Source organism: Canis aureus, chromosome 33, assembly GCF_053574225.1.
Source record: "Canis aureus isolate CA01 chromosome 33, VMU_Caureus_v.1.0, whole genome shotgun sequence".
NCBI classification, from domain to species: domain Eukaryota; kingdom Metazoa; phylum Chordata; class Mammalia; order Carnivora; family Canidae; genus Canis; species Canis aureus.
In genome coordinates this window covers 12,233,729-12,260,960 of record NC_135643.1, presented here as the reverse complement: position 1 = coordinate 12,260,960, position 27,232 = coordinate 12,233,729, and the positions used below count along the sequence as shown (strand labels likewise).

Sequence of the window (27,232 nt, the reverse complement as noted above, 5' to 3'; positions counted from 1 at the left end):
CTCCCCACTGCAGCTGACAGTATGGGGATTGTGGTTATTGTTAGTCTCCTGCCATTCTCTATGTGGTCCCTCTAACCCTCGTTGTGCAAGAGCTCTCAGTCGGCCCTCAGATGTTTTTCAGGAGGAATTTCTCTATAGATAGGTTGAGACTTGGTGTGTCCATGGAGGGGGTGAGTCAAGGGTCCTCCTGTGCTACCATGTTGGATCTTCCTCCCATTCACTCTTCTACTTCCACTGCTGCCACTCTCACTGCTCTCAGAATGGAAAGGGCTAATTCCTACAAATGTACCCCCCCTCTAGTTTTCTTCTTAAATCAGACTCAAGTCCTATCACTGCCTCCTGCCTCTACTCCAAAGTTCTGAACATTTTGACAAATCCTGCTTGGCTACCAACTCAAGTTCCATTGCTCAGCCTGGTTCCTCAGCCCCAAAGCTACTTTCTTCCTCTCTCCCTAATTTACCATTATTCTATTTGCTCTGATGCTCTTTCCCTAAATATGTTCCCATTTCAAGCCTTTGCTAAGATCTTCCCCTCCAAGTAAAATCCCTTTTCATCCATCCCAACCTTTAGAAATCCCAGCCATCCTTAAGGCTACCTGCTCCCCCTACCATGGGTCCTGCCCCTGCTCTCTTTCTCATTTGCCTACTGCTTGGTTTTACTGTCTTATGATTGGAACCAAATTTGACTTTATGTTACTTGAGTAGATAATTCTACTGAAAGCAAGCTACGCACTCTGCAAATACAATAAGAAATAGTTTTAAGTTAAAACACCAAATTTATTGCATAATATTGAACTATATGCACACACATAGAAAATAAACATTTCATTTAACTGTATATCTTTTTTAATCTTGTATTATAAAGACTGAAAAAACTACCAATTTAGCAATTGAAATAAGTTTTAAAAACAAAAAAAAAAGCAAAAATCTACATCCTTCATTGAGATCTGATGCTGTATCACGGTTCATAAATACTTCATTTTATATAAATAAGTCTTTCCTCTAGTGACTAGGAATTTAAAATTAGGCTGCCATGGATTCTTTGATCATGTAGAATTTTCTTATCCCATGATGAAGAAGGTTGAGCATGTCGCTATTTTTGATACATATTTGCTCTAAACACAATCCCCCTGAAATCCCACTGTAAACAAACATTTCAAATGCAATAAACAAAAGTCCCATAATAAAGAATGTCCTTAAGTGTTAGCAATTAGGGAAAAGGAAAAAAAAAATAGAAATTTTGCAATTTAAATAGAAATTAAAAAAATAGACCGCATGCATCCACTAGGAGAGGAAGGGAGCATTAAGTCAGGTAACAATGGGGCGAAGTGAATAAGAGAGAAAGGGAAGGAGAGGAAGGCAAGAGAAGGTGGCAGAGGGCATAAATTGATAGGGAACAAGAACAAGAAATTTATTATTTCTACTTTCCTTGGAGAAGATACTCTTAAAAAAATTAATGCAACTTGCTCCAAAAGCGAGATAACCGAAGGAGTGGGGGGGGGTCTATCACCTCACCTTATCGTCGAAGGGACTCGGCTGAACAACAAAACAAAATTCGGCTCAGCTGCAAATGCTAAGCTGCTCTGCACATCTTTGAGTAGGTCCAGGAATAGGCAGAGCCAGGGGGAGATTGCTAGTCCCTTGATAACTTCTTTTTAAAGCAAGATATGTTCCTAAAGGCTTCCATAAGTTCTCAAGAGTTCAGCCAAAATAATGGACCCAGATTCAGCTTGCTGGGATTGGGACTTTCTGAAGTAAGTAGTCCTTTCCTCCTAGTCCTTAGAGCAGGGCTGCAACAAGCATGTCCAGGTCTGCAGAGAAAGGAGCCATTCTGCACGTGCAGGTGAGAAAGGACGCATCAGTCCAAATCATTCTTGCAGAGGAATGAGAAGGACGGGAAGCACTGTGAGGAAACAGCAGGGCCGAGAGAGACATTTGGGAAGTGAGAGGTTAAAAATCCACTGCCATTTTCTCCAGCAGAGTGCAACATATTCACAAGTGCAAGCGACACTACTAGGTAATTTGGTTTAAAGACAAAATTGCCAATTTGTCACCCCATCCGCAACCCCTGATTTTTCAAAAAGGTGGCTTTACTGCTCACAAGCCCAGAAACACATCGACCAGGTTCAGGATTCAAAAGTCCCAACCCACTTAGACAATAAAAAAATAGAACTCCCTCCCTGCTGTTTTCTGTGGTGGCCCCCATGTGGACGCTGAGGACGGGAGGGCAATCTGGGGCTGGGGGGGGGGGGGGAGCCTCAAGCCAAGCTAAACCCTTCATAGTTGTCAAGGGCCTGGGTCAGCCGTGCACTCAGGATCTCCTTGCTGCTGTATTTGGGGAGATCAAGAAGGTTGTAGCAAGTGTGGGCCACGGGCAAGTACTCCTCCCCGCTGGCTGTGGACTGAATGACGATCTGCAGGCTGGCCATCCCGTAGATGGGAATCCGATCACTGCCTGTCAGGAACACTGAGAAGAAAGGGAAATGGCATTACCAGCACCGCAGCGAAGGAGCTGCTCTCCGCAGCCCTCTGCAGAAAGGAAAGGAAGGCATGACACCCTGTGGCTCGCCCGAGAAGTACACTGTTATGTACCAATACGTACTGCAAGATTAGTTTATGCTCGTTCTTATAAAGCTGAAGAGACTGCCTTTACAATCCTGTTTTTTGGGTTTATATGGATAAAATGCCTGTTTTTCACTGGCTCATTTCAAACCCTGATTATACATGGACACAAAGAATCCATCAAAAATGTAAGATGCCCAGAAATACCCTCAAATAAAAAAAAATGGGCTCAGTCAAATGTACATCCTCATAAATGTTATGAGCCTTCAAAGGAATCAGAGATAGAGAAAAAGAAGAGCTGACCTCAGGGGGAAAGCAAGAAGGAGACCATCATCTGTGTCCTCAAGGTCTCCTCTTGCCAAAGGTCTAGTGAATGTACCCCTCCTGAGTTAGTGAATATCATTTGGGATCTGTTCACTCCTTTCCCTATTTTTCATTTTAAACCAAAAGAGCTGACAATGATGTTATGTGAGACATTTCACTCTTGTCTTGTAACATGCTGTGACTTGGCAAAGAAAAGAGAGAGACCAATGCAGCTCTCTTTCCATGTTTTCTAGCACTATATAACCTCAGACTTAAACTGCTGAAAATTACTACAAACAAATTGGTGAAGGGGCACTTTCAAAAAACCTATTACCTGAGGCTACGGTATATAACCATTTTTGCCAAAATCTGTAGAGACTGAAAATTTCCACAAGTCTAATGATCTCTGAACAGAAAAATGTCTTTTACGGAAATCTCCATGACTACAAGCAGGCTCCTCTTGGTGGTTACAGCCCTTCAAGCTCCCTTTACAAATTTTCACCTGTCATCTGACTTATATGCCACTCATTTTCAAGAGCCAATGTAATTAGGTGGTGGAGAAGCAGGGCTTTTTTTTTAAGCATCCCTGTGTGGGCCCCCCTTTTCCACTTCCTCTCATCCTTACTCCATGGGAGCTGTAGAATCTGGGGGTAAATCTTGCATTAATATTAATATATGCTCACTCTTATAAAGCAAAAAGGATTGCCTTTCAAATCCCATTTTTTTTTCCCATTGTTTTATATAGATAAAAATCTTATACTGGTCACTGGCAAATTGCTGACCCTGATTATATATGGAACAAAGATTTCAACTATTTTGAAAAGCCTGAATTTTATTCACATAAACCAGGCTTCATTTTCCTTTCCAAATGTATTACCCTTCTCAAATGCCACCAGCCAGTCACAAAGGACCATATATTGTATGATTCCATTTCTGTGAAATGTCCACAGAGCCAGAAAGATTGGTAAGCAGAGGGGGACATGAGAAGTTGGGAGGAAATGGGGAAGGAGTGCTAGTAAGTTCAGGGTTTCCTCTTGCAGTGATGAGCATGTTCTAAAAATTACTGATAGTTTCACAACTCTGTGAATATACTAAAAACCACTGAATTATACACTTTAACTGGGTGATTTGTAGGCTTTGTGAATTGTATCTCAATGAAGCTATTCTAAATCACATCTCCCCAGTTACATCTGTGGCAGACACTGTAAAATTTTCAAAAGCCTAGAGAGATCAAGGGAAGTTAATCCAATTAGATTTTATCAACGGATTACTTCATCACACTCACATATAAAATAACGAGTTTTTTTTTTTTTTTTTTAAGATTTTATCTATCCGTTCATGAGAGACACAGAGAGAGGGAGAGAGACGCAGAGACAGAAGGAGAAGCAGGCTCCTCGCAGGGAGCCCGATGTGGGACTCGATCCCAGGACACTGGGATCACGCCCTGGGCCCAAGGTAGATGCTCACTACTGAGCAACCCAGGCGACCCTTAAATAACACATATTTTTAAAGCAACTGAAAATCAGTGAGATGCTTTTCTTTCTTCTTTCACGCAACACATCCTGTTAGGTAACAAACATGGAAGAACTGTTTGCCTGAGATCTCATTAAGACGTGTAAATATATTTCCCTTACTCTTTTTCACTTAATAGGGTGGGCCTTAACCTAGGGGTATATCATCCTATTTACCACATGCGACACCATTCTAACATGACTGATACTTACAGAGAAACTTCTTCTTCTTTTCCAATGGAAATTCATGAAATGTCTCCCAAAATAGTTTCACAGTGGGATGTGTGGCTGAGTAGTCACCCTTGTAGATGGCAGTCTGCCCACAAAAAACAAAAAGAAGAACACTTACCTTAAAGAAGAATATTACAGAGGACATACATTTATGTACCATCTGCGGTTGAGAGTAAGAACTAAGCTCTGAGACAAGGAGGCCTCCACTTCTGACTCAACCACAGAACACCAGGGAAGAGTGCAGACTCTGGGCAACCCCAGCCTGGCCACCACAGCTTCCTTGGAGGGAAAGACAGGGCCCTTCACACTGACCTCTTCTAGTTCCTGCCAGTTGTAGTTGCTGTTTCCCACCATCATAGCCCGCAGTTCTGAAGGCTGGAAGAGCTCAAGCACCTTGCCACCGCACACCTTCAGGAAGCCACTGGAGAAGGCCGTGTACCACTCATGAACTGAGATTTGGAAGACGTAATTCACGTAAGCGTCCACAAACTCCTGCCTGCCAGAAAACCAAAGAATGAGAATACATTTAGCCTTAAGTCTTGCAGAATTTCTGAGGTTGAGAGAGATGAAAAATGGGATTACATCAAATTCTCATGCCAGGAGGCATCCCGTAGATCGCCACCCAGCCCAAGGGTTCCACTGAGTTGGGTGACTTGGGGGCAGAAGAGAACAGGTTGGATGCAGAGGAGGCCAGAAAGGGAGAACCATACCACTGACTATTTTACCTGAGGAGCTCCAGTTCTCATCTTGCTAACTCTACTTAGACTTCAGTTTAGAAAAAAAAATACAACCTTTTTCTGCTTAAAAGAAAAAGTCTAATATAACAATTGTAGGCCTCTTCCCTTCTCTTCAGAAATGAGTAAAGTTAAATAATCTCCTATTGGTATCCTCGCCTATTCTAAAAGGTAAAAGGTAGAATACTTATCCTTCATAATTCCTTTCTGGAAGGGACTGCCTCATACAATGGGTTCCATCTCACTAATAATCAGTTAAATGCAAATTAAGACAGTAACTTCCTGCAAGTCTGACTCACAGCAAGCTGGCCTCCTGGGCTGCTTCTTGTAGATGAGGGGTTGGCTTCTTGGGCAGGTTTCTGCAGGCTGCAGGGCAGAGTTCTATTTTTATACACTGTCTGGCCATTGTTCACATGCATTCAGCCTCTCACTGGTGGGAATGTCAACTATGAACTGAGACGTAAACATCTGGGAGAGTAAGTTGCCGATATCTAGAAAAGTTGAAAATGTAAATACCCTTTGACTGAGCTACTCCAGTACAGGGTTGGTGGGGGGTGAACGTGTGGCCCAGGGAGACTCTCACATGAGTGCACAAGATAAGTACACAGATGTTCACTGCAGCATTTTCTTGTAATATAGAGAATTGGAAGACACAAAACTAAATATCTATTAATAGGAGAAGGACCAAAAAAAGATGGTATGGTCATATGACCAAAAGCATAAAGCACAGCACTTGAATGGAATTAACTAGGCCCGATTTATCAAAATGAACAGATTCTCAAAAACAACGTTTGAGTGAAACCCAAGTTTTTGAATGTTAAGTACAATATGACAGCATTTACATAAGTTGCATAAAAAATAGTTTTTTAACATTTTTCTTTCCCTGGTATCAGTCCCATCTTGGATCAATTTAACCGCATCATATGCAACCAAACCAACTACTGACTGCTCAATTGGTGGGATGTCATTCAGTGTTTTCAAATATTTATAACAACACTATCTATAGGAGTCAGTGGCTCTGCTACTTACATTTTGTGACCCTTGGGTAAGTTATTTAATCTCTCTTTGCCTCGATCCCTTCAACTGTAAAATGGGAAAAAATAAGAGTATACAACTCATAGGACTGTTAGAAAAATTAAATGAGTTAATACATGTAATGGTCTTAGAACCAAGGCTGCTTGGTAAATACTAGCAATTATTACATGGTTTGTGGCTATAAGATTTTATTTTGAATGTGAAATTGTGTATTTGGTGTATGTAAAAACTGTGGGGTAATTTTTAAAAATAAAAGCAATTAATTGGTCTTAATACACATTATAAAAGTATAAAAACATGAAAGAACAGGCATCAAATTCATCAGGATTTTATCTGTGTGAGAAAGAGTGGAAGAGAGGGAGGGAAGGAAGGAAGGGGATGCATAGGAATTTTGGTCACCGTTTTCTTACATTACAAAATCTAAAGCAAATACTGTTTACTTTGGTTCATAGATACAAAGATGTCTGTCATTTTAGTCTTTGTACTTTTCTGTATTTTAAATTTTTCTAAAAATTAAAATTTGACATTATGAAGACAGATCCTTTCTACTTATCCTTCACTGTAATGGACTACTTCATAAAACTACCCTTGAACATCTTAGGTTTCCTCCAAGCAAACACTTCCCCCATGCTCACCATACACCCATAACTAACCAACAGGTGGTGTCATACAGCAGGTAAGTGAAGCAGACAAGAATTCATTCCAGGCTTTGCCATGTGCTGTATGCTGCCTACTAAGCCTCTCTTTTCTCATCTTTGAAACAGGCTAAATGTTCAATTTTTAAAATAAAAGCCACTAATATAAAAGATTATTGTACATCTTAACCACAGATGCTAAAAGTTTCTTACACTGCATTCAATGCACTACTTACCTAAAACCCATTAGATAAAACTAAGAGGATTTTCCTGGCACAACTGCCTAAGAGAAACACCATCAACATATTTTATTACAGACTGTGATGGTTAATTCTATGTGTTGACTTGGCGAGGCTATGGTAGCCAGTTATTTAGTCAAATACCAGGAAAGACGGTGCTGGGAAGGTATTTTTTACATAGGATTAACATTTAAAGCAGTAGACTTTGAGTAAAGCAGATTAGTCTTCAAAACGTGGGTAGCCCTCATCCAATCAGCTGAAGGCTTTAAAAGACTAAGGATCCTCCGCATCCTCCAAAAAGAAAGGAATTTGACCTCTAGACTGTCTTCTCACTCAAGACTGTGACATCCACTCCTGCCAGAATTTTCAGCATGCCGGCCTGCCCTGACTATTTCCAACTCGCCAGCCTCACAATCATGTGAGCAGATTCCCGAGGATCAGTATCTCTTTCTCTTTCTTTCTTCTAACATACACACATACACACACACACACACGTTGCCTTTGAACTGGGACATCAGTTTTTTCCTGCCCACAGACTGTAACAGAGCATCAGCCATTTCTGTCTCAAGCCTACCTGCCTTTGGACTGGAAGAACCACGACTGGCTCTCCTGGGCCTGCAGCTTGCTGACTGCAGATCCTCCGCCTTGTTTCCTTGTATTTATATACATGAACACACATGTGCATATTTGCACACAAATATGTGCTCCCCACATATTCTGCTTCTCTGGAGAACCCTGACTAAATATATCGTGTAAATATCATCTAAATTAGATATGGACGAGACTCAGAGATGGATTAATCCTGAGGTACAATTTTTCCACAGCTGTGAACCTGCAGAGGAGCGTAGGAGGGTGTGTGTGTGTGTGTGTGTGTGTGTGTGTGTGTGTATAAGTATATATATATCTCCTACTGGTTCTGTTTCTCTGGAGAAGCCCAATACAGATTCTGGTAGGTGGAAGTGGAGTACTATAATAGCAAATACCTATAAATGTAGGATGACTGTAGAACTGGGTAATGGGTAGGGGCTGTCAGAGTTTTGAGGCAGTTGATAGAAAAAGCCTAAACTGCCTTGAAGAGACAGTTGATAGGAACAGCAAAGGAGATCCTGGTGAAGGCTCAGAAAGAAAAGAAGAGAGTGATAAAGAAAACTTTTGTTGTCAGAAAAATAAAGAGACATCATAAACATCATCTGGCTAGAATTTGAATATTAAAATGCTTCTGGTGAAGTCTCAGATGGAAATGGAAAACATGTTATTTATTGGAAATTATAGGCAATTCTGTTATAAAGTGGCAAAGAATTTGGCCAAATTGTGTTCCAGTGTTTTTGGAGAACTTGTAAGTGATAAACTTGCCTATTCTGCTCAGGAGATTTCCAACCAAAGTACTGAACGTGTGGTCTGGTTTCTTGAAACTGCTTATTAGTAAAATGAAAGAGGAAAGGGATAAACTGAAGAAGGAATTGCTAAGTGGAAAGGAATTAGAACTTCAAGGCTTGGGAAATTCTTAGCCTATCCAGATAACATCCTCTGGAAACAGGGCGAAAGGTGTGTCTGAAAAATGGTTTGCTGAAGAGATCAAGCATGTGACTCATGAATCCTATCAGTCATCTCAGGAGAAGGTAGGAATAGAAATGTGGTTATCCAGGAAAGATTTGTGAAGAACGCTCTTGTATGATGGCTTGGACCCCCATGAATTGCCTGGGAAGCCAACAAAGTTTAAAGAAAAAAAATTAGAGCAGAAATACTACCAGTTTGCACCAAAGAGGCAGAGATGGACAGAAGGAAGGAAGGCTGTTGGACTTCTGGGATTCTCCTGGTAAGAAATGAGCATACAAAACTATCTGGCTGCAAACAAGTGTTATCTTTAAGAAAAGAGAAGAATGGCCCAAAGGCAAATCAGAGTCCAGTGAGCCTATCAATGCCACCATGGACATAGGTTGAAGAACCAGGGCCAGTAACTTCTTGGCCGTAGAGGGTGGGGCCACCACTCCTGTGGGCCAAAGGACACAGCCTGGATCCAAAGAGGATTATTCTCCAAGCCTCAAAATCTAGGGAAATTTTCCCTGCTAGGTTTAGGATTTACTTGGGACCTATGACCTCTTTCCTCTGAATGTCTCCCTTTTACAATGGGAATGTTCATCCTATGTCTGTGCTCATGATCATATTTGGAAGCAGGTAACTTGTCTGGCTTCACAGCTGTGGAAGAAGTTTACCTCAGGATTAATCAAACTCTGAGTCTCACCCATACCTGATTTAGATGATATTTATTCAATTTCCTATTCATATCTTAGCCTCATTCAGAGACACTCTCACAGATATACCCAGAATAGTATCTGACCAAATATCTGGGTACCCAATAACCCAGTCAAGTTGACACCTAAAATTAACCATCACAGATGAGACTTTAGCACTTAGAGTTGATGCTGGAATGGGTTAAGACTTTGTGGGACATTGGAATAGGGTGAATGAATTTTATAGGTGAAAGGACATGACTTTTGGAGGCCGCAGGATAGAGTGTTATGAGTTGGATTGTATCCCTCTAAAATTCATGTACTGAAGTTCTAACCCCCATTACCTACCTCAAAAGATGACCTTATGTGGATATAGGATCTTTACAGAGGTCATCAAGTTCAAACAGGATCATCAGGGTGAACCCTAATCCAATATATGCCCTATAAGAAGTGGAAATTTGGACACAGAAACATGCACAGAGGGAAGACAAAGGGAAGAGATAAAAGAAGATGACCATTTGCAAGCTAAGGGGAGAAGCCTCAGAAGAAACCAACCCTGTCAATGCTTTGTTCTTGGACTTCTAGCTTCCAGAACTGAGACAATAAATTGTTAAGGCACTTAATGTGGTGAACTTTGTTATAGCAGCCCTCGCAAACTCATTCAGAGACTCTAATTTCTGTATGTCATTTAGTATTCCTCTCAACACACTCTTTCCTTTAACAATGATTATCAATAGTTATAAGTGTTTAGTAGGTGCTCGTCACAGCAATACATTCTTAGATACACACTAACGCAATGAATATTCAAAACTACCTTTGAGTGAATTTAATGGCATGAGAATTATGTCCCAATAAAAATACACACAAATTAAAAAAAAAAACAGCTTTGTAGGTTGTAGAGATAAATTTTCAGTAATTTTTCATTTTCAAAAATTTTCAGATAAATTGTCATTATTCCAATTTCAGAACTAAATCCAAGACAAACAGCTAGTACATGGGCAGGGGCAGAACTTGAAGCCAGATGTTTGAATACAGACCTGTGCTCCCAACCACCTCATCTAAGTGCCCTCCCTTTCCTCTAACTTGATTCTTTTCATTTCCTTTTTTTTTTTTTTTAAGATTTTATGTATTTATTCATGAGAGACACACACAGAGAGAGAGAGAGAGAGAGAGAGAGGCAGAGACACAGGCAGAGGGAGAAGCAGGCTCCCTGCAGGGAGCCTGATGCGGCACTCAATCCTGATCCCGGGACTGCAGGATCATGCCCTGGGCCAAAGGCAGGCACTAAACCACTGAACCACCCAGGGATCCTGATTCTTTTCATTTCCACTGTGACAGCAACATGAGAAATTATCATATGCTGAGATAAAGGTTTCACAACATGATAGCTCATCTACATTATTCACAATTCTGTGTTACGGCAGCCCCAACTGTACACTAGAGTCCATAAAGCCCACAAGAAACAATCCTCAATGAACTGACATTTTAAGACATAAATTTAAAAGAGCAAGTACTATATCCATTGCCAACGGTTTTTTAAAAGTCTGAATTCAAACTGTAGTAAGGGTCTTAAAAAAATGTTTTTGCTAAGCTGATTGTGAAATTAATATAGATAGGTAAAGTAACTAGACGAGCCAAAACAATTTTGGAAAAGAACAAAGTTAGAGCACTGGCATTACCTAATTTCATGACTTATTATAAAGTTACAGTTGCCAAGTATAGTGTTGGTAAAAGGACAGACACACAAATCAATGAAACAGAATCAGAAAGCCCAGAAATAAACCCACACAAATAAGGTCAATTAATTCTCAACAACTCTGCAAAGCAATTCAGCAGATAGCATTTTCAATAAATGGTGCTGAATCGACACAACATCCATATGCCTCACACCTATATAAAAGCTAATGATCATGGTCTAAAGGTAAAACTTAAAGTTATAAAACTTCTGGAAGAACACATAGGGTGCTTGCTTCAGCAGCACATATACTAAAACTGGAATGATACAGAGAAGATTAGCATGGTCCCTGTGCAAGAATTACACACAAATCTGTGAAGTGTTCATATTTTTCTTTCAATAGTTACTCTGAATGTAAATGGGCTAAATGCCCCCAATTAAAAGACACAGGTATCAGACTGGATAAAAAAGCAAGACCCATCCATATGTTATCTACAAGAGACTCATTTTAGACCCAGACACCTCCAGATTGAAAGGGAGAGGGTGGGAAATCACTTATCATGCTAATGGACATCAAAAGAAAGCTGGAGTAGCAATCCTTGCATCAGACAAATTAGATTTTAAACCAAAGACTGTAATAAGAAATGAAGAGGGACACTGTATCAAAATTAGAGGGTCTATCCAACAAGAAGATCTAACAATTCTAAATATTTATGCCCCTATTATGGGAGCAGCCAATTATATAAACCAATTAATAACAAAATTAAAGAAACACATTGACAATAACACAATAATAGCAGGGAACTTTAACATCCCACTCACAGCAATGGACAGATCATCTAAGCAGAAGATCAACTTGGAAACAATGGCTTTGAATGACACACTGGACCAGATGGACTTCACAGATATATTTAGAGCATTCCATCTTAAAGCAAGAAAACACACATTCTTCTCGAGTACACATGGAACATTCTCCAGAACAGATCATATACTGGATCACAAGTCAGGTCTCAACCAGTACTAACAGATTGGGATCATTCCTTGCATATTTTCAGACTACAATGCTTTGAAACTGCAACTCAATCACAAGAGGAAATTTGGAAAGAACTCAAATACGTGGAGGTTAAAAAGCATCCTACTAAGTAAGGAATGAATGACTCAACCAGGAACTTAGAGAATTAAAGAAATTCATGGAAATAAATGAAAATGGAAACACAACTGTCCAAAACCTTTGGGATGAAGCAAAAGAGGTCCTAAGAAGGAAGTATACAGCAATACGAGCCTTTCTCAAAAAAATAAGAAAGGTCTCAAATACACCATCTAACCTTACACCTAAAGAGGTGGAGAAAGAACAGCAAATAAAGCCTAAACCCAGCAGGAGAAGAGAATTAAAAAGATTAGAGCAGAAATCAATGAAATAGAAGCCCAGAGAACAGTAGAACAGATAAAAAAAACTAGGAGAGAAAAGAGAAAGGACCCAAGAAAATAAAATCATCAATGAAAGAGGAGAGATCACAACCAATACCAAAGAAATACAAACAATGATAAGAGACTATTATGAGCAATTTTACGATAACAAATTAGGCAGTCTGGAAGAAATAGATACATTCTTAGAAACATATAAACTACCAAAACTGAAACAGGAAGAAATAGCCTGAACAGACCCATAACCAGGAAGGAAACTGAAGCAGTCATAAAAAATCTCCCAACAAACAAGCATCCAGGGCCAGACAGATGTCTTCCCAGGGGAATTCTACCAAATATTTAAAGAAGAATTAATATCTATTCCTCTGAAGCTGTTTCAAAAAATAGAAATGGAAATAAAATTTCCAAACTCGTTCTACAAGGTAATACCTCAATCCCAAAATCAGACAAAGATCCCACCAGAAAGGAGAATTACAGACCAATATCCCTGACAAACATGGGTGTAAAAATTCTCACCAAGATACTAGCCAATATGATCCAACAGTACAATAAAAGGATTATTCACCATGACCAAGTGGGACTTATTCCTGGTCTGCAAGCGTAGTTCAGCATCCACAAATCAATCAATGTGATACACTACATTAATAAAAGAAAAGCCCATACAATCCTCTCAATAGATGCACAAAAAGCATTTGACAACGTATAACATCCATTCTTGATTAAAACTCTGTACACTAAAGAGATGGAACATACCTCAATATCATAAAAGCCATATATGAAAAGCCCACAGAGAATATCATTCTCAATAGGGAAAAACTGAGAGCTTTCAGCCTAAGGTCAAGAGCATTACAAGGATGTCCACTCTCACCACTGTTGCTCGACATAGTACTGGAAGTCCTAGCCTCAGCAATCAGACAACAAAAAGATATAAAAGGCATCTGAACAGGCAAAGAAAAAGTCAAACTCTCACTCTTTGCAGATAACATGACACTCCATGTGGAAAACCCAAAAGACTCCACTCCAAAATTGCCAGAACTCATACAGGAATTCAGCAAAGTGGCAGGATACAAATTCGATGCATAGAAATCAGTTGCAATTCTATACACTAATAACGAGACAGAAGAAAGAGAAATTAGGGAATTGATCCCATTTACAGTTGCGCCAAAAACCGTAAGATACCTAGGAATAAACCTAACCGAAGTAAAGTATCTATAACCTGAAAACTATAAAACATTAATGAAAGAAATTGAGGAAGACACAAATGGAAAAACATTCCATGCTCACGGACTGAAAGAACAAATATTGCTAAAATGTCTATGCTTCTCAGAGCAATCAATACATTCAATGTAATCCCTATCAAAATACCATCACCATTTTCTGCAGAGCTGGAACAAATAATCCTAAAATTTTTATGGAACCAGAAAAGACCCCGAATAGCCAAAGGAAAGTTGAAAAAGAAAACCAAAGGTGGTAGCACCACAATTCAAGACTTCCAAGTTCCATTATAAAGCTGGAATCATCAAGACAGTATGGTCCTGGCACAAAAACAGACACATAGGTCAATGGAACAGAACCCAGAAATGGGTCAACTAACCTTCAATAAAGTAGGAAAGAATACACATTGGGGAAAAGACAGTCTCTTCAACAAATGGTATTGTGAAAATTGGACAGCCACATACATAAGAATGAAACTGGACCATTTTCTTATACCATACACAAAGATAAACTCAAAATGTATGAAGGACCTAAATGTGAGACAGGAAACCATCAAAACTGTAGAGGAGAACACAGGCAACAACCTCTGGGACCTGAGCCACAGCAACTTCTTGCTAAACACCTTTCCAAAGGTAAGGGAAACAAAGGCAAAAATGAACTACTGGGACTTCATCAAGATAAAAAGTTTTTGCAGGATCCCTGGGTGGCATAGCGGTTTGGCGCCTGCCTTTGTCCTAGGGCGCGATCCTGGAGACCCGGGATTGAGTCCCACATCGGGCTCCCAGTGCATGGAGCCTGCTTCTCCCTCTGCCTATGTCTCTGCCTCTCTCTCTCTCTCTCTCTCTCTCTCTGTGACTATCATAAATTTAAAAAAAAAAAGTACTTATAAAAAAGAAAGATAAAAAGTTTTTGCATAGCAAAGGAAACAGTCGCAAAACCAAAAGACAACTTACATAATGGGAGAAGATTTTTGCGAATGTTTTATCAGAAAAAGGGCTAGTATCCAAAAATCTATAAAGAACTTATCAAACTCGGGCAGCCCGGATGGCTCAGCGGTTTAGCGCCGCCTTCGGCCCAGGGCGTGATCCTGGAGACCTGGGACTGAGTCCCACGTCAGGCTCCCTGCATGGAGCCTGCTTCTCCCTCTGCCTGTGTCTCTGCCTCTCTCTCGTTCTGTGCGTCTCTCATGAATAAATAAATTAAATCTTTAAAAAAAGAACTTATCAAACTCAACACCCAAAGAACAAAAAATTCAGTCAAGAAATGGGCACCAACAGACATTTCTCCAAAGAAGACACACAAATGCCCAACAGACTCGTGAAAAAATGCTTCACATCATCAGCACAGAGAAATACACCTCAAAACCACAATAAGATACCACCACCTCACACCAGTCAGAACGGCTAAAATTAACAAGTCAAGAAATACCAAATGTTGGCGAGGATGTGGAGAAAGAGGAACCCTCTTACACTGCTGGTAGGCTGGACAGGCACTCTGGAAAACAGAACAGAGGTTCCTCAAAAAGTTAAAAATAGAGCTACCCTATGACCCAGCAATTGCACTAGTAGGTATTTACCCCAAAGGTACAAATGTGATCCAAAGGGGCACCTGCTCCCCACTGTTTATGGCAGCAATGTCCACAATAGCCAAACTATGGAAAGAACCCAAATGTCCATCAACAGAAGATGTAGTATAAATATACAATGGGACATTAGCCATCAAAAAAATGAAAGCTTGCCATTTGCAACGATGTGGGTGGAACTAAATTTCACTATTATGCTAAGTGAAATAAGTCAATGAGAGGAAGACAATTATATGATTTCACTTCCATGTGGAATTTAAGATGCAAAACAGAGGAACATAGAAGAAGAGAGGGAAAAATAAAACAAGACATAATCGGAGAGGGAAACAAACCATAAGAGACTCTTAACCACAGCAAACAAATAGGGTTGCTGGTAGGGGGATGGGGGAGATAGGGTAATGGGTAATGACCATTAAGGAGGACTCATGATGTAATGAGCACTGGGTGTTATATACAACTGATGAATAACTGAACTCTACCTCTGAAACTAATAATACATTATATGCTAATTAACTGAAATTAAAATTAAAAAAAAAGATTTTATTTATTTATTCATGAGAGACACAGAGAGAGAGAGAGAGAGAGAGAGAGAGAGAAGCAGAGACACAGGCAGAGGTTGAGAAGCAAGCTCCATGCAGGGAGCCCGATGTGGGACTTGATCCCGGGTCTCCAGGATCACGGCCTGGGTCGAAGGTGGTGCTAAAACCGCTGAGCCACCCAGGCTGCCCAAAATTAAATTTTTTAAAAAACAAAACGAACAAATCTTTATGATCTTATATCTGGCAAAGATCTCTTAGACATGACACCAAAAGCCCAATCCATAAAAGAAAAAAGTTATCAAAATTTTGAATTTGTTTTTTGAAGAAAAAGACAAACTATGGACTGGTAGAAAGTATTTCACAAGGACTTGTATCTAGAATCTATAAAGCTTTTTAAAAATAAGAAAGCAAAAAACTCAGAAAATGGACAAAAGCTATAAACTGACATTTCATCAAAGAAGATACATGAATGACACATACATCAGAAGATACTCAGCATCATTAGCCATTAAGGATACCATACACAGCTAGCAGATTAGGGGGGAAAAAACCCAACAATACCAAATGCTGTTGAAGATGTGGAGTAACTATAACTCGTACATTGCTGATGTGAAAGTAAAATGGTATAGTCACCTTGGAAAACTGTGGAACTTTCTTAAAAAGTTAAATGTATATTTACCATATGACCAAACATTCTACTTCTAGGTACATAGCCAAGAGAAATAAAAACTTCTGTTCCCTACAGCATTTTTTGTAATCACAAAAAATTGGAAACAACCCAAATGGGAATATTATTACTCAGTAATAAAAAGGAACAAACGACTAATGTACAACATCACGGACGAATCTCAAATGCATTATACTGAGTCAAAAAGGCCAGACTCCAAAGTTCACACACATAGGATTCCGCTTATAGGACATTCTGGAAAAAAAATTTTTTAGAGATGGATCAGTGATCACCAGGGCTGACAGTAAGGGAAGGACTGTGATGGAGTATTTTGGGATGATGTTACTATTCTGCATCTCAATTAATGTAGTGTTTACATGATTGTATTTGCCAAAGCAAAGGATGAATTTTATTACACATCGATTAATTATATTCTTATTATACATGAAATACATCTATTTATAATATATAAATCCTATCTCAATAGAACAGACCTAGCTTAACACGAAATTTTAAGATTTTTAAGACAACATAAAAATCCTGAAAGATGAGCACATCCTATTTGTCTCAAGTAAGTCAAATAGGTCATATGGATTTTATTAAAAGTGGGGCTTTTTTAAAAGTCTGTCACAATTTCTACACTATAGGAGTTAAAAGGCCCACTTTCTGTCTCTGATTATGCCAATCAAGTAATACATATAGTAACAAAATATTTACTTCACTTTAGTTTTCTGCTTCTAAGTTCCTTATCTTTAAAATGTGAAAAGGTATTCCTAACTTCAAGATAACTGCAACCATCAGGAGATGATAAACAGAATATATGGGTGTAGGAATGCTGACAATACTGACTCAGTCTTTGGCTTTCCATCTTTCTCATGTTTGCTCAGTGACCATTCTTGGGGGGCTACATGTTTTAGGCCCCTTGGAAATTAATCTACATACCTTAGAATTCACCACCAAGGCCCAGATGGGGGAGGCTTGTTTTGGCCTCCCATGAGGAGGCCCATGAGGATGGCCCATGAATCTGTTAGAGATAACATGGTTCTTTCCCCTTCATTTTTTTTTTAAAGATATTCATTCGTTCGTTCGTTCGTTTGTTCATTCATTCATTCATTCATTCACGAGAGACAGGGCGGGTGGGGGCAGAGAGATAGAGGGAGAAGCAGGCTCCTTGCAGGGAGCCTGATGTGAGACTTGATCCCTGGACCAGGGTCATGCCTTGAGCCAAAGGCAGACACTTAACCGCTGAACCACCCAGGCGTCCCTTGGTCTTTCCCTTCCTGATGCAAAGGTGGTGTCACAAGATCCAATTAAAGGTGAGCTATCAGGTGCATGCAAGCCCTTTGAGATGTATGCAAACCCTCTGACTCACCATAATGCTCTCCTGTGTGGCTCCTCACTCTCTAGAATCTGGCACTATGGTCTGGATTTTGCAGAGAGTAACTATGCAGCTGCCATGGATCATCCCCCACCCAATCCCCTCTATTAGTAAGTTACCCTGAACAAAGCTCTGTGTAAACTGTTTGGAGTGGCTTGCTTCATCTTCTGGTCTCAAAGTGCCTTCTCAGTTTGGGGAATCATTCTCAGTTTGGGGGATCCTTCCACCTCCTAACAATGGGAGATATATAGAATATGTATAATGTCACCAACTAAATATAGATGTATTATCACATTAAATTCAGTCGGAGCTAAAACGGATATGTCAGCCTTACCAATAAAACCCAGTCACTACAAATGGTAACAGAAAAGGGGAAAGTAAATTACTGGAGCAGAATTAAGAAAGTAAACAGACAACAAGAATCACCAATACATAAACAAAAACACCCTAGAATGTCTGCTAATGGGAATATATTGGGCTTTTTGTAAATGGTTCCTTTCTTTGGGGAAGGGCACAAAAATGTCCTTCTTAAAAGGGAACATTAATGCAGGTTACCTTGCATATTCATGAATGCAATTATTTTGTTAAAAAAAAAAAAACACACCAAGTGGTTGCTACCTGTCAGCATTAAGTGCTTTACATATTAACTAATATTCATAAAAACCGTAAGATAACATCAAATGTACTTTGGGAAGTAATTTCCTAACATTCATACGCTTGATGGAAGAGCTTTAGTAAGTCCCAATTTGGTGAATGAAAAACATTTAAATCAATTCCTGTCGCATTTGAAAACATTCCTACGGAATCCCTGGAAGGATCATTCGTCTTCTTCCATACCTCAAGTATGTGCAGTCATCTTTAATTCAAGAAGCTACATTCGGCCTGATAAAAGCAAGGGGGAAGAAGTAACATAAAGCGACTACTCACCCTGCTATCAGAAAAGGAGACTTCTCTAGTTAGGACCTTTCTGAAAAAGTGTTCTCAGATGCAAATCAGCAGCAAGACCACAAAGCGGACTGAACCGTGGAGTGCACTGGGGACCACGTCTGTGAGCACACGGGGGCGCCCCTACGAACAGCCGCACTGAACACACGCTTTACCCCGGGCGCGGGGGGGCCTTGCCGGTCTTTGGCGGTTCTCCAGCTTTCCTCCTGCCCTCAGGACAAGGATCTGAGGGAACTTCCAGAACACACCCCAGAATACCAAGGGTCCTTAGACTCCCTATCCAAATGGCTGCAAAACTGCTTCCAGGGTGCCTCTCGCTAAGAGACGTGCCGCCAACACACAGGGCACTAAGCTGAGGACGACCGAGGCCGCTGGGTGGGCATCTGCCCGCGTGGGCTGCCCTCTCCGACACAGGCCCCCGTCCCCGAAGGGCGGGCAGAGGAGGGTCCGCTCTCCCGTGCCTCCGCCGTCTGGAAGGGAGGCGGCCGAAGCCACTGACGCCAGACCAAGGCCAGCTGTGCGGTGCTGCAGAGGCCGAGACCGACAGCCCCGAGGTGGGGTCCGAGGACGCGAGCGGGGCAGAGCGGCGGACTCAGGAGGGCGGAGGCCGCCCAAGCGGCTCCCGAAGAGGGGGCCTCGGGCACCTGCTGCCGTTCCCAGCCCAGCTCCGCGGGGGCGAGCGCCTAAGGAACGGGCTTGGACGTCAGCCGCGGTGCCAGGGAGGCGGCGGGCAGCCCCAGGGCCCGCGGGCGCCCGTCAGCTGACGGCAGAGCGCCAGTCGGGGGCGGCGGCAGGGGGGCGGGGCGCGGCGCGGCCGACGTCACCGGCGCGGCCGACGTCACCGCCGCGTGCCGCAGCCGCAGGACCGCTCTGGCGCAGCGCGGGCGCGGGTGTCTGCGGGAGCCACGCTAGAGCTCCGCGGCTGCTGCTGTAACATGGCTGACTCGGAAAACCAGGGGCCTGCGGAGCCGAGCCAGGCGGCGGCGGAGGCGGCGGAGGAGGTAATGGCGGAAGGCGGCGCGCAGGGGGGGGACTCGGACAGCGCGGCCGGTCCGACGGCCGAGGAGCCCCAGACCCCCGCGGACAACGCGCCGAAGCCCAAAAATGACTTTATCGAGAGCCTGCCCAACTCGGTGAAGTGCCGAGTCCTGGCCCTCAAAAAGCTGCAGAAGCGCTGCGATAAGATAGAAGCCAAATTTGATAAGGAATTTCAGGCTCTGGAAAAAAAGTATAACGACATCTATAAGCCCCTACTTGCCAAGATCCAAGAGCTCACCGGTGAGATGGAGGGGTGTGCATGGACCTTAGAGGGGGAGGAGGAGGACGACGACGAGGAAGAGTACGAGGATGAGGAGGAGGGGGAGGAGGAGGAGGAGGAGGAGGAGGAAGCTGCGGCGGAGGCTGCTGTGGAGGCGGCGGCTGCCAAAGATGAGGGTCCCCACTCTGCAGTGCCTGATGACGCCAAGAAATAAGCGGGGCCAGAGATGGAAGAGGAAGAGTGACGACGAAAACAAAACCCCCTATTTTCTTTCTTTTTTTTGAATATTGGTGGACTTCTAAAAATAAGGCTCAGGTTTGGGACCAAAATACAATGTGAATCAATTTTGACATTCCTAAAATTAAGTTCAATTGAAGCAATCAGATCCTGGCCAGCCCGTTTCACATTTTTCATTTTGAACACAATAAGTGTATCAAAAGGTGTTGAAGAAAACCAGTTAAATTTAAAATGATTTTTTTTTTTTTCCATGATCTCTTCTGCACGGACTGCAATTGAGGCTTAAGGGTGTCAAGTAGATGTGAAGAATGTCACTTTGAAACCTATTCATCCCACCATCATCACACTACACACGGAACACCCAGACCAAGACTGAATGAACATGTTCTCAATGCTTAATTCTTCAGTTTCTTTAGTCCGGACATTCTCCAGTGCGGAAAAAGCAGAAGACTCTCATCTTTAAGTCTTTGCTTTTGTAACCCACACATCAGCTTTACACTTCAGAGAAGAGTGATGGAATTGTGGAAGCCTGTGATGGAGATCATGACAGTACTGTTTAATGAGGTCTGGAAAACTGCCACTTCACATTCTAAAGAATGTTCTGAATATTTGAATTTAAGACAAGCAACATGGTTCTGAGAAGGAGGGTGTATAACCTGTATAATATTGTCAACGTATGTGTTCGTTATTTACAGTCTTATGTTTATGTGTGTTCTTGGTAGCGTCTGTTTACAAAGGTGGAAAAAAAAACCCAAAATGTTTTAAGTATTCAATCCCTTTACCTAGCTTTCTAGAAATATTAATTTACTTGAAAAGATGTAGAATGTAGCAAATCCTGTAAAGCATGTGTATTCAGTGTTTTATGTAGTTTGATCCTTGTGAAGTCTTTTTGTCATGTAGCTTTTAGAATGTAGCTGTGAAAATTATCAGAACTCTTCAATGAAGCTAATGTTGGAAAAAATAAATACTTGAAGAACCAATACAAGTGTGTGTCCCCACCCCCAGCTCAGAAGTAGAAGGGTTTAAGTTTGCTTGTATTAGCTGTGCCTTCATTATTTTGCTATGTAAATGTGACATAATAAATTTAAAAAATGGTGCATATTCAAATTTTAATGCTTGAAGACAGACTGGCATACAGTTAAGGATTTTCAGGAAGGACACATTAAATGTAAAGACTCCTAAGCTTCCTTGTGGGTTTTGAATTTTGTGTGATTCAGTGATCTATAAAAAAACATAAGCATAAAGTTGTTTACCACTGTAGTGTTAATAAAACAGTATTTTCAAAAAACAAAAGGACTCGGAATACTCTGCCTGCCTGCCTGGAATCAAATCCCAGCTCTGCCTCTTACAAGCAACGAACCTTACACAAGTCAGTTGATCTGTTTCAGTTTCTCCTTCTATAAAAGGGGATAGTAACAGCCTCTTCCTCACAATTATGGAGAACAAGTCAGCTAATACACAAGTTCTGTAGGATAAGGTCTGACACACACTCAGTGCTCAAGAAATTTCAGCTATTATTATTTAATTATTGTTTTATTATTACATGAAAGATAAAGACACTGATTGGAAATTCAATCTTCCTTCCCTCCCCAGGTACAAAAGGGGGAGAAAACAGACATCATTGTATTCTTAAGTTTATCGATTCCTCCTCAAAGAATGTGGACTTTAATTTGAAAACAGGAAATTCAATAATCTATCTCATTTTGGTTTCCTCAATATATAATAAGGTTTTGATTTCCTCCCAGAATAGATAAAAGACTTTTACATGTGATATTATGCATATGCAAAACAAGGCTACTTCAACCTTAACATCTGGGCATCCTGAATGAAGCAAAATAGTCTAAAAATTAACCCTCCCCCCTAAAACTTAAAAATTCAGATGCATTTCTTCCATTTCACTTAAGGGTTAAAATTACACAAGTGAAATTATGCCACTTTTCCTTAAGGACAGGAAGGCAGCTCCGACCTGTTGCTATTGGCAATAGTAGAGTTAAACCTTAACATAATGTTAATCATCCTTAGGACCAGGCCAGCCGAAAGAGAAAATCAAGGTAACATATTATGCAAGAAGTCAATGATTATCTTAATTATATGATTATTTTAATAGAAGCAAAAACTAATAAAATTCAGTATTTCTTATCTCTAGGGATAAGAGACTCCTTTAATATTTTTCTAAATCCATCTAGTAAAAAAAAAAAAAAATGAATGAAACAAATAAGGAGTCTAACTACCTGGGAAAATTTTTTTTCTAAGCATGTAATTATATATAGAAAACCCAAGAAAAATGACTGAAAATTATTAACATTGACTAAATTCGAGCAGTTGACCAGCTGCCAGATAAATATACAAAACTATTAACTATTTCTAGGTTCCAATATTTAATTAATTTATTTATTTATTTTTAATTTTTTTTTAATTTATTTATGATAGTTACAGAGAGAGAGAGAGGCAGAGACACAGGCAGAGGGAGAAGCAGGCTCCATGCACCGGGAGCCCGCTGTGGGATTCGATCCCAGGTCTCCAGGATCGCGCCCTGGGCCAAAGGCAGGCGCCAAACCGCTGCGCCACCCAGGGATCCCTATTTCTAGGTACCAATAATGATCAAAATATATGGAAAGACTCTTTCACAATAGAAATAAAACATTTATAAAAACCTCAAATAAAAAATAGGTATAACCTATGTGAAAAGTGAAAAAATCAGAAAGAAATGTAAAACAGGGGATCCCTGGGTGGCGCAGTGGTTTGGCGCCTGCCTTTGGCCCAGGGCACGATCCTGGAGACCCGGGATCGAATCCCACGTCAGGCTCCTGGTGCATGGAGCCTGCTTCTCCCTCTGCCTATGTCTCTGCCTCTCTCTCTGTGTGACTATCATAAATAAATAAAAATTAAAAAAAAAAAAAAAAAGAAATGTAAAACGGGCCTTTGGATGGTAAGACTGAATACCACAAAAGTGTCCATTCTTCCCAAATTAACTTTTATCACACTTCAAATCAAAACCCAAACTGAATCTGGAACTTAATGTAATTAATCTAACGTTTACCTATAAGAATAGCTAAGGAAGCTAGCAATATAGGAACAATTCAGATTTTTACCTTAGACTACAAGTTCCACCCCTCCCAAATTTTAAGTGAAGAGAATACATTATGTATTTATCAATCATTGGACAGGGAAAGGCTGAGATTGGTGATAAAAGACCAAAAGAAATAATCAACAGACACAACACAGAAATTCGTAAGTTATAGAGATTTAAACACAAGCACTCCACATTTTCAAAAGCAAACAACTAGGGATACAATTTACAATAAATATGAATGGCAAAGGGTTTAACAATCTTAATATAATAAAGAGTTCCCACAAATTTTAAGATCATTTAGTCTCAATACAGGAATACATAAAGAATGCCAGCAGACTAGTTTAAAAAGAGGAAATACTACAACCCTGGTTGGGGCAGAAAGACCCAGGGGCAGGCAGGGGTCTGAGAGGGCAGACCTAAGTTGACCCAGGCTCCGGTGAGTTCTGCAACACATGCATTTCCAGCCGAGTGCTCTGGCCAGCAGTCTTCCTTCCACTTAGGGTAAGACTTTAGCTGTAGGGTTTTCTAGCTACCAGTCACACCACTGTTGGCCACTTTTCCCAGGACACTGGGACACTCACGATGCCCTTCACAATGTCAGGCAGTTTACAACGTTTCCTAACTGGGTTGATATTTACCCTGTTTCCTGCACTGCTTATTTGATAGTTCCTCAGGCAACCATAAAACCTGCATGTTAATATCTAGCAGGATACTCTGCCTTCAAGGTGGATCAAGCACTATCACTCAGTGTTAATCCATTATATGCCCAAATTTGTCAGCAATACACCAAATAACTGGCAGGAAGAAAAGGAGCACACATTACACATTCAATTTAGTCTCTCAGAGCATTACGCAGAAAAGTGTCGCATTCCTGATGCTCACTACCAAAGCATGACACAGCAGTTCTCCCTGCCTGAGAGTTTCCTCTCAAGGCAGACACAGAGACACATTTGCACGTGCATACACATGTACACAAACACTTTTTATTGAGGAGAAATTCACATAACATAAAATTAGCCATCTAAATGAACAATTCAGTGGCATTTAGTACATTCACAATATTGTCCATTTCTATCTAATTCACAGTCAAATGCATCAAAGCTCTGTAGAATACGAAAAGTAGCCTGTGTGCAAGAAACGCAAAATTTTACAAATGCAACAGAATTTAATTTTTTTTAAGAGAATACTCAGTGTTTATAAGGATTAGGTAAAATGAGTACTCTCATACACTTATAATATACAAGTTGATATATAATTCATTAATAAAATCAATTTAGCAAAAACATCTATCAACTGATTCAAAATGATATACACTAATTCAATTTCACCCTTGAGATCTTATCATTAAAAAGCAATTTTAAAGGCAAACAAAGCTTTTTACACAAAAGATGCTTCATGGGTCTTATTAAAAATTAAGGAAGAGGGAGAGAAATAGAATTTAGAAGCCAAATACCCCAAAGTGAGAGAACAGAACATACACATTCACATGGCAGACTGTGTAGTCATCATGAAGGGTGTCCGTAAATATATGGTAAATATAAGCATTGTCTCAAGCTAAGTTTAAAAATTCCAACATATAATTTTATATATATAGTTTATTTTTAACTATGCCAACTTTGTTTTTTAAAAACTCCGTAGTTGTGCCTGAAAGGAAAATAGCAAACGTTCTAAGTCATTTTTCTTCCTAGGTTGGGGAAGAGGGGTGGAGCACAAGCTCTCACTCACAATGCCTGGCTCTGAATCCTAGATTTCTAGCTGTGTAACCCTGAACAAGTAACATATGCCTCTCTGTGCGTGCCCCAGCTTCTGCATCCGTGAAGTGGGGAGCATTCCGTGTGAAGTACTTAGACAAATATAAGCACTCAAGAAATGTTACTGGCATTTTAATTATCTGCTATTCCGAGAACAGCCCAATGAGAAATACAAAGTAGATCTTAAAGTCCTATAGACTATCTTGAGAGATCAACTCAAGTCTGTCAGCAGTCCTAATTTCAGCAGACCTTAAGGAACTCAAGGTGTCTGTCACGTATGATTTTTTTCCCTCAGGTTCTCACTATGGATTCTGGGTGCCCTTTGGAGCACTTGCATGCCTTACTAGGTGGTCTTTTTATTATTTTCCCCATCCCTTCCTTAATATGGCAGAAATGGGAGAAGACCTCTATTGTATTTAATTTGACTACATTAAATTGAGGTCAATTTGGGGGAATCTAAAATGATATGTGGATTTTTCACTAATGGTAATAATACCATGTTACACAATGTGAGAAATACTTCACCATGAGTAGTCACTATGCAGATGTGATTAGCAGCTGCGGGAAGATTTAGCTATGATGTAGCCACTAGCATTCACCCATGAATGTTCTTTTACTTGGATGCTTGTAACTCATTTGATATCTGCAGCTCTTGTCCAAGGACAGAATGCAATTTTAAGATCAAATGAAATATAATAAATTACGGATATAGAATTAGTATCTTTCTAGCATTTTTCTCCAGGGCAGTGGTGACAGCAAATACTTCACTGTTAACAAAACAGCTTCAATACCAGCAGTATCTGTGTATTCTACTCTCCACAAGTTAAAAATCCAGCAGGCATTATTTTTATAGTTCTTTTATCTAGTTTTCTTAGGTCCATCTAAGAAATTCCCAAAAAGGACCCCAACTCCTAGGGATGAGATTATGACATATACTAGATAAAAGGGAAAAACAGCTGGAATGATTAATCTTTCACAGTTGTATGCATTTCTTACCAGGATCTCAATAGGCTTTGCTGGTAATATTTCTGCTTTTGCAGAACAAAATAAAAAGAAGAGAAATGCACTCATGCCTTTCCAGTTGTGCTTCACCATGACAGTGATACTAAGCAATGTGGCAATAACTATACTAGGTTCTCAGAAGCCTCTCCAATAGGTAACTGTGTGACAGAAATAAGGTCTGCCTCCTGTCACTAGTGCAAAGGCATGTACCACAGTGCCTAAGACAGAATGGATGAGTTCACTGTGTGCTTGCTGAGTGCTAGTGACCCAGAAAAGCCAAAACCTAAATTTCACCAAAGACAGAAGTTCCACGTGTTAATCTCAAACACCGTGTGTTGGCAATCAAAACAGGAGTCCACCACCTTCTGCCTGGCAATTTTTAAAACTACAGCAAGTAAAAAGACTTGAAAACTTTTGAAGCGACTTTTTAGAAGTCATGTAAATAGGAGCTTCATAATACAAGTAAGAGAATGATGCGGGCTCCCTTCTTTTTACTCTTGGATTTAAGTATTGCCTTTCTTTTAAGGAAACTCTGTGGCATCCAAACATCCTTATTGAAAATGTGTTGTAGGAGCAGCCCTGAAGTCAATTAGTAGCAAACAACTGCAAAGTAAGAGAAAAGGAACCCACATGTTTTTTAAAGATTTATTTATTTATTGGAGGGAGGGAGAGAGAGAGTGCAGGAGAGAGGGAAAGAGAAACTTGAGGACTCTGCGATGAGCACAGAGCCCAACAACACAGGGCTCATGACTCTGAGATCACAACTTGCCAGAAAACAAGAGTCCAATGCTCAACTGACCGGGCCACCCCACCATCCCCCTCCCACATGCCTTTTAAACAAAAGCACACTCTTCCACACTAATTCTGAGTACCATTCTTAGGGTTAAGCACTGTCCATGAGTATGTATGTGTCAGCACAGATATAAACAGTGGAGAAAGCATGAAAAAAGAAAGCTTGCCAGGAACCTACTTCTATCATGCAACTCCTCTGCTCACAAATCAACA

The 27,232-nt window shown here is 40.5% G+C and overlaps 2 protein-coding genes and 1 non-coding gene across 9 annotated transcripts in view; 2 read left to right on the top strand and 1 right to left on the bottom strand.

Moving 5' to 3' along the window:
• Nucleotides 1-755: 755 nt before the first annotated feature.
• The window catches only part of HERC3 (HECT and RLD domain containing E3 ubiquitin protein ligase 3), a 113,098-nt gene continuing 86,621 nt past the window's right edge, over nucleotides 756-27,232 (bottom strand). For 3 of the 7 annotated variants that reach the window (XM_077882844.1, XM_077882845.1, XM_077882846.1), the window contains 3 exons: nucleotides 4,919-5,102; nucleotides 4,589-4,691; nucleotides 756-2,466 (listed from right to left, as the gene is read on the bottom strand). In XM_077882844.1, coding sequence (XP_077738970.1) covers nucleotides 2,258-2,466; nucleotides 4,589-4,691; nucleotides 4,919-5,102 — 496 coding nt within the window. In that variant the 3' untranslated portion in view covers nucleotides 756-2,257. Of the gene's footprint in view, nucleotides 2,467-4,588; nucleotides 4,692-4,918; nucleotides 5,103-5,645; nucleotides 5,832-5,894; nucleotides 6,424-23,724; nucleotides 26,831-27,232 lie in introns of those variants that run through there. The other 4 variants (XR_013371230.1, XM_077882848.1, XM_077882849.1 and 1 more) reach the window with 4 other exon arrangements.
• LOC144304416 (U6 spliceosomal RNA) lies at nucleotides 11,443-11,549 on the top strand. The gene has a single exon (XR_013371330.1). It is a non-coding gene; the product is annotated as a U6 spliceosomal RNA (small nuclear RNA).
• NAP1L5 (nucleosome assembly protein 1 like 5) lies at nucleotides 19,737-21,694 on the top strand. The gene has a single exon (XM_077882850.1). The coding sequence runs from the start codon at nucleotides 19,842-19,844 to the stop codon at nucleotides 20,376-20,378; it is 537 nt and encodes a 178-aa protein (XP_077738976.1). The 5' UTR covers nucleotides 19,737-19,841; the 3' UTR covers nucleotides 20,379-21,694.